The sequence below is a fragment of the Galeopterus variegatus genome, unplaced genomic scaffold (genome assembly GCF_000696425.1).
Source record: "Galeopterus variegatus unplaced genomic scaffold, G_variegatus-3.0.2 Scaffold3741, whole genome shotgun sequence".
Lineage (NCBI taxonomy): Eukaryota > Metazoa > Chordata > Mammalia > Dermoptera > Cynocephalidae > Galeopterus > Galeopterus variegatus.
In genome coordinates this window covers 128,847-136,282 of record NW_007729852.1, presented here as the reverse complement: position 1 = coordinate 136,282, position 7,436 = coordinate 128,847, and the positions used below count along the sequence as shown (strand labels likewise).

General features: G+C 53.9%; 1 protein-coding gene across 2 annotated transcripts in view; it reads right to left on the bottom strand.

The window, feature by feature from the left end:
• ATP4A (ATPase, H+/K+ exchanging, alpha polypeptide) overlaps positions 1 to 7,436 on the bottom strand; it is a 15,058-nt gene that overhangs the window by 2,497 nt on the left and 5,125 nt on the right. For both annotated transcript variants that reach the window (XM_008585865.1, XM_008585866.1), the window contains 11 exons: positions 7,022 to 7,220; positions 6,608 to 6,717; positions 6,394 to 6,528; positions 5,760 to 5,952; positions 4,865 to 5,040; positions 3,651 to 3,787; positions 3,413 to 3,563; positions 3,160 to 3,328; positions 2,915 to 3,069; positions 1,664 to 1,787; positions 960 to 1,105 (listed from right to left, as the gene is read on the bottom strand). In XM_008585865.1, the coding sequence (XP_008584087.1) occupies positions 960 to 1,105; positions 1,664 to 1,787; positions 2,915 to 3,069; positions 3,160 to 3,328; positions 3,413 to 3,563; positions 3,651 to 3,787; positions 4,865 to 5,040; positions 5,760 to 5,952; positions 6,394 to 6,528; positions 6,608 to 6,717; positions 7,022 to 7,220 (1,695 nt within the window). The remainder of the gene's footprint in view (positions 1 to 959; positions 1,106 to 1,663; positions 1,788 to 2,914; positions 3,070 to 3,159; positions 3,329 to 3,412; positions 3,564 to 3,650; positions 3,788 to 4,864; positions 5,041 to 5,759; positions 5,953 to 6,393; positions 6,529 to 6,607; positions 6,718 to 7,021; positions 7,221 to 7,436) is intronic.

The window sequence follows — 7,436 nt, the reverse complement described above, 5'->3', positions numbered from 1 at the left end:
AGGGGTCAGGCCTATCGCAAAAAATGAGTAAAGTGGGACAGGTGGGCCTTTGGGGAACAGAGGGCACATGCCCCATTTAATGGGGACAGCCACTATGCAGGCCATTTCTTCAACATAACTAATTTTAATACCACCTAATTGTATAGGGAACAGTTACTATCCTCCAGCTACCAAGTGTTTACATGTATTAATTCATCTGATCTTCCCAAGAATGGTGTAAGGTAGATCGGTGGTGCTCAAACTTTAGCATGCATCATGCTGGAAGGGCTACTTAAAACACAGATTTCCAGGCCCTACCCCCGAGTTTCTGATCCCAGAGGTCTGGAATAAGGCTGGAGAATTTGCATTTCAAACAAGTTTCCAGGTGATGCTGATGCTACTGGTCTCGGAACAGACTGTGAAAACCACTGAAGTAGATATTAGAAGTTATTCTCACTTTATAGGTGAGAAGACAGGCACAGAGAGGCAAAGCAACCTGCCCAGGGTGACACATAGCTTGTCAGGAGCATCACCAGACCATGATTCCAGGCAGTCTGGCTCTAATGTCTGCATTCTTAACCATAACAATAAATGTTTATGGGGAATATCTTGATCTGTAACTCTATGGGGCAAACAATACATCTGCTAGCCAGATCTAGCCTCACCATTCTCCAAACCTTCGTTACAATGGGCCACACATGGAAATATTCTGTGTGAGTGATGCTGCAGGAAAAAGAGTAGGGGCCGGGCTCCATTCCTGAGACTATACGTTACTGTCAGGGCAGAGAGAGGACCCATCTACAGCTGCCATCATCAGAAGCAGGAGTTTGGAGCTAGAGATGGTGGTGGGAAAGGCCCCTTGCCTCAGAATTGCCAGAGTCTAGGGGTCTGGGATGCTCTGGCTGAATTCAGTCACGTGAAGGAGTCAGTGTGGCACTGGGAATGAGGGAGCCATGGGATGGGGCAAGACAGGGGCTCACCCACTCCTGGCCATAGCTGTCCTGCAGATCTTGTATGTGGTGGTCCTCCCACTGGGGCCGCAGCCCCACACACAGCAATGGGAACCAGCCCTCCTGGGCCATGGCCGTGAAGTAGTCAGTGAAGCCAGCAAATGACTGCATGGCACCTGAGGGAGAGGCAAAGAGACGCAAGGAGAGACAGGGACACAGGGAGACAAAGATGGAGACAGGGACACAGGGAGAGAGACAGAGACACAGAGAGAGAGATACACAAAGATCAAGGTCACACACAAGGACACAGAAACGTGACAAAGAGAAACACAGACAGTGATGGGCACAGAGTCAGAAACAAGGACACAGAGACAGAAAGAGACAAGGGCCACAAGAGAGATCAATAGGGACACAAGAGATAGAGGCACAGAGAGAGACAGAAGAAGAGACACAGAGACAGGTACAAAGAGAAAAAGAAACAGAGACACACACCCAGAGAATCCAAAAAAGAAAGGCAATGACCCAGAGACAGGGTCATGGAGAACAAGGCCAGAGACAGAACAGGGACACAGTGGGACCAGAGAGACCATGACAAATGGACAGGGACACAGAGACCCAGGATCAAATGCAGACACAGAGATCCAGAACAAGCCAGAGCCCAAGTCAAGGACCCTGAGGCAGGTGTGAAGCCCCACAGCAGTGCCCCCAGTCTCCCTGGCCCTGTGGGCACCCACCAATCTGGAAGTAGGAGTAGGCAGCCAGGGGTTCATTGACCAATCGGTCACGCTTTGGGTTCCGTGGGCGCAGATGCATAATGTCACTCTCGGCCTTCTCATATGCCAGGGACACAGATGGGAACTGGCCAGGAGTGGAAGGAATCAAGGTTGAGGATTTGCCTGGGCCCCTGTCCCCTGCAGTCTGGAGTCCACCTCCCCCCTCAAATGTGAGCAGGACTGAGGTTAAGAGGCAGGACCTGCAGTGACCACACAGCCACACCTGCCTGGACAGCCTGGGTCCAGCTGGCCTCCATCAGAGCATTGATGGTGTCCGTCTCTATAAGAATAACTGCCTTTATTTCCACCGTCTCTAGCTCTCTTGTGCCCGTGCAACCTCTCCCTCCCCTCCCGCCTTCTCCTTCTTGTACTCTGGTCTCTGGGGTGCTCTGGGCATGGCCTCTGTTTCCCTGTTGTTCTCTCTCTCTTTCTGTCCCTTACTCTGTTTCTTTGTCCCTGTCTCTAGTCTCTTTCTCTGTGACTGTGTGTCTGCTCTTGTGTGTATCCCTGGGTCCCTGTCTCTATGTCTCTATGTCACCCTCTATCTCTATGTCTCTTCAGTCTCTCCCTGTGTCCTCCCATACCCCCCAATCTGTGACTACAAAGCAGCAGCATAGTATATTTATCAAGAGCTCAAGAACTGACTCCCTGGGCTCAAATCTCAGCTGTGCCACTTACCAGCCATGTGACCTGGGGCGAACCACTCAACCTGTATGTCTTAATGAGCTCATCAGTAAAATGAGGATGATAATAATAAAAACCCTCTCATCGGGTGGTTACAAGGACAAAATTAAGTGAATTAACGTGTGCCTGGCCCAGAGTAAGCATTATATAAATGTTGTTGAATAAGTATTTGTCAACACAGCCATGCATCTGTCTGTATCTTGGCTGTATCTGTGGCTTTTTTCCATCTATCTGAGGGTGTTTATTTATCCATAACTATTCAGAGAGGTCTGTGTGTGATCCAAGTTTAACCAGATATCTGTGTCTATTAATATCTGCTTGTCTGAGTGTCCATATCTGAATTCCTGTGTGCCCATGAGTCTGTCCATGCCTGCCCACCTGTAAGTCCACTTCTAGCTGTCTGTTGTACACACGTCTTGTCTGAGTCATTCTGGGTCTGAGTGTTCATGGTGGTCTCTGTCCATCATGTCTGTCTGTGGGCATATTCTGTGGGCACTGTGTGGGTGGGGGCTTTGACTGTAGACTCACAATGTCGGTGCAGAGCTCTATGAAGAGGATGGTGATGCACCCGAGGGGCAGGGGCACGCTGACAGTGATGTAAATGAGGTAGGGCGTCAGTTCAGGAATGTTCTTGGTCAATGTGTAGGCAATGGACTTCTTCAGGTTGTCAAAGATCAGTCGACCTGCAGGGGTACAGCAGACACCTCAGCTTCCTCACAGCCCGCTTCCTCCTGTGCCCACATTGCCTGCCCCTTCCCTGGCCTGGCCCAGACCCTGCTCCACGCCCGTCACAATTGAGGCAAAGTTGTCATCCAAAAGGATCATGTCGGCTGCATTTTTGGCAGCATCTGAGCCAGCGATGCCCATGGCTACTCCGATGTCTGCCTTCTTCAGGGCTGGGGAGTCGTTCACACCATCCCCCGTCACAGCCACGATTGCACCCTGCAGGCAGTGGGTGCAAGTGGGTGGGTGGCTAGTGAGAGACCAGCCCAGCCCATCTGTCCACCCTCATCAGCAGAGTCTCACCAGTCGCTGGCAGCTCTCCACGATCACCAGCTTCTGCTGGGGACTGGTGCGTGCAAACACCATCTCGGGGTGGGTACGCAGCGCCTCGACCAGCTCTGATGGGTCCATGTCCTTCAGCTGCATGCCATTGATCACGCAGGCTCGAGCATCCCTGGGGAGGGAGGTGGGAGGAACTCCCTGGGGCCTCAGTCTGCCTGGGGCATAAGGAGATCCCTGGGGAGGGCTGAGGGTGGCTCACTTCCGATTAACCTGGTCCACAGGCATGCGGAGGCGAGCAGCAATGTCCTCCACTGTCTCACTGCCTTCTGAGATGATGCCCACACTGGCTGCAATGGCCTTGGCCGTGATGGGGTGGTCACCTGTCACCATGATCACCTATGGGGGGGCCATTAGACCTTTGACCCCTTCAGATCAATCCAGTACCCTGTCCTGCCTGGTAGACGTCTGCTGATACACTCATTCATTTATTCAGCCAAGCATGACCACCTGCTATGTGCCTGGGGCTACAGTGGGGACAATACAGGCAAAAATCCCTGTACTTGTGGAGCTGACATTCTAGTGGGGGAAGACAGAAAATAAATAAAATAAAGAAATGAATGTTAGAAAGATGAAAAAAATTAAGCTTGGTGGAGGAAGTGGTGGCTCAATTTTAAGTATGCACAAGAATGTCCTCAATGAGAAGGTGATATTTGAGCAGAGACCGAAAGAGGTGAGGGAGCTGGCCATGTGGAAATCTGGGGGAAGAGTGTTCCTGGCAAAGGGAATAGCCAGTGCAAAGGCCCTGAGGTGAGAACATGCCTGAACTGTTGAGGAACAGCAGGGAGGACAGCATGATTAGAGAGGAGTGAACAAAAGGTAGAGGGCTAAGGAATGAGCTTAGAAAGGTAACCAAGGTCCAGGTGCTAGAGGGCCTTACAGACCATGGGAAGGGCTCGGGCACTGCTTGCTCCAGTATTGGCTCCCCACTCTCGACTTGTCTTAGGGGAATCAACCCTCTCTCCTAAGCCATTGGTTGGAGTGAGGTCTCTGGCCAAGATTGGGCAAGCAAGTTTAGACCTGGCCAGTTAAGATATTCTATTCTCCAGCCACCGTGACTGGTTTAGGGATGAACATGTGACCCAATCTGGCACTACTACAAAAGAGGCACTCTCCTTCTGTGGGGTGGCTGAACAGGGGGGATCTGTAAGTTAGAGCTGCTGGGGGGGGGAAGACCCCACACAAATGTAGGGACTGCTTGAGATTAAAGCCAACAGAGAGGAAAGGAGAGCTAAGACACGGAGAAAGGCAAATTCCTAATGACTGAGCCCCTGGATTCAGCTATATCTGAAGCTTGTTCCCCAGAACTTTCAGTATCATGAACCAATATATTTTGGTTCAAGCCAGTTTTAGGTGGTTTCTGTCACAGGATTCCTCTGTTCTCACCCTTGCCTGGTCCTCTCCCCAGTGGCATACCCGGATGCCTGCTGTGCGGCACTTGAGCACAGCATCAGGGACGGTGGCCCGGGGTGGGTCAATCATGGATACGAGTCCCGCAAAGCAGAGGCCACTAGATGGAAAGTTCATGGCCTCCACATCGAAGGCATAGCCAGGTGGGTAGTCCTTCTCATTCAGGTAGAGCTGGCAGAAGCCTAACCAGAAAAACAGGGAAGTCAGACAAGAGTCCTGGGAGCAGGGCCAGAACATGAGTAAAATAACTAGGCCCCTTCACTAAGCACCTATGGATACCTGACCCTGTGCTGAATCCTTCACTCGCATTATCTGAATCCATCCTCACAACCACCCTGTGAGGCTCATCCCCATCTTGCAGATGAGGAAACTGAGACTTAGAGAGGAGACACTTCTTGCCAGAAGTCACAGAGCAGTAAAGTGAAAGACCCAAAATTGGACCACAGGTCTGTGCCTTCCAGGGTAGATACATGGGCTAGGGAAGTTTAAGGGTCAGGACAAAAAATGGGGGAGGTCAGAAGTCAGGACAAATATTGGGGAAAGTCTTGAATTGTGGCAGGGACTGGGAAAGGTCAAAGGTCAAGAGAAGGCCACCAAAAGGTGGAGGTCAAAGCAAAGGCAGCTCATCAATTGGGACAAAGACTGGCAAAAATCAAGGGGTTACAGGTCAGGTAAGAGTGGGAAAGTTCCAAGTGAAGACAGGTGGGAAGGACTTGGGGTCAAGGTAGAAATTGAGCATAGACAGTGGTGAAGACAGAAACAGGGAAAGTTAAGGGTGATCAGCTGTCAGCCAGGGATGAGAAAGGTCAGGGTCAGGGCTGAACCCGGAAGGCTGGGCAGGGTCTATGTTGGCTCCTCCTAGCACGCTGGTTTGTCTCCTACCCTGCCCAGGGCATCTCACCGAGCACGCGTTCGCCAAGGCCTCCCAGGCTGAGGTAGGCAGTCTGGAAGGCCTCACGCCATTGCTCGTCCAGCGGCAGCTCCTGTCCCTTGATGAGGATGGAGCTGCAGCGCTCCAGCACGCGCTCGGGGGCGCCCTTCATCACCAGCAAGTGCCGCGGGTCCCGTGGGTCCTCCAGGGTGTGGATAGACAGCTGTGGGCGAGGAAGGGGACGGTGCTGTGGGGCGAGGCCACGGAGGGTGGGGCGGGGCCTGGGTGAGGGGGCGCGGCCTGAAGAGCCTTGGGGAGGGTGAGAGGTTTGTGTGCTGGGCAGGTCCCTGGGAGAGGCGGAGGGTTAGTGAGGGGCTAGGCACGGAGTTAGGGTCCCGGGTACAGGAAATGGACAGAATTAGGATGCGGAGTTGGGCTGGGGGCGGGGTTTGGATAACGATCTACTCTCCACAGAGGCCCTGAGAGCTGAGAGCCTGGGGAGCTCCGCCGCAAAGGGGCGGTGAGGGACCGAGAACGCGCCCCGCGAATGTGGGTGAGGCCTGCGGTGGGCGGGGCTCCGCGGTGGGTGAGGCCTGATGTGGGCGGGGCTCCGCGGTGGGCGGGGCTCCGCGGTGGGCGCGCCCGGCCGCGGCCGGCTGCTCACCTGGAACTTGTTGGTGGAGTTGAAGGGGATCTCGCAGACTTTGGGGAAGCGGTCGCGGTAACCCATGGCGTTGCCCAGCGTCAGCTCCGAGAACTTGAGCAGCGCCGTCTCGGACGCGTCTCCGATCACGATGCGCTGGGAACGGCGGCTGGTGTCAGGGGCGAACCCGGCTGCGCCAGGCTCCCGGGATCCCCCGGAGTCCCCCGGCTCTCACCTTGGGCACGGGCACCGCGTCCTGGCCAGACTTGAAGGCGGCGCGGTTGCACAGGGTGAGCACGCGGCACAGCGCCCGCCACGTCTCTGAGGACTGGTCAAAGGTCTGCCCTGGAGGTCAGGAGAACAGGCTGGGGACGCGAGGGAGCTCCAACACCCAGCCCCTCCCGCTCCCCACACCCTGATGGGACCCAAGCCCCTCCTCGTGTCCCCGGACGGAGCCTTCTTTCCAGACCCAATACGCGTCTCCTGTGAAACCGGAGACCAAGGCCTTTCGCAGACCTAGAGCTAAGCCCTTCCTGGGACCCAGGGCTTGGCCCCCTCCCCATCAACTCAAAGCCCTCCCCAGGCTCCCTATACGTCTCCGCCATCTACCGGATCCTGCCCCAGCGCCTGTTCCCTCCCACCCCCACACCTGACTGGTCTTCCGTAGTGTCAGCCGAATGGATGTGGTTGTCAAACCACAGATGGGCCACAGTCATGCGGTTCTGAGTGAGGGTCCCCGTCTTGTCAGAACAGATCACTGACGTGGAGCCCAGTGTCTCCACTGCTTCCAGGTTCTTTACTACACAGTTCTTACTGGCCAACCGCTTAGCTGTCAGGGACAGACAGACCTGGGGGAGGGTGGAAACGTAGGTGTGGGGACCAATACTTCCAGTCCCACTGCCCTCCTCTCCCAGCACCAGGGAATCCTTTACCCCAGCCACAGTGCCACATATGCAGCATTCTTCTGCAAAAAAAATCAGGCTTTTTCTTGCCTCCAAGCTTTTGTCCAGACTGTGCTTTCTTTTTTTTTTTTTTTTTTTTTTTTTTTTTTTTTTTTTTTTTTC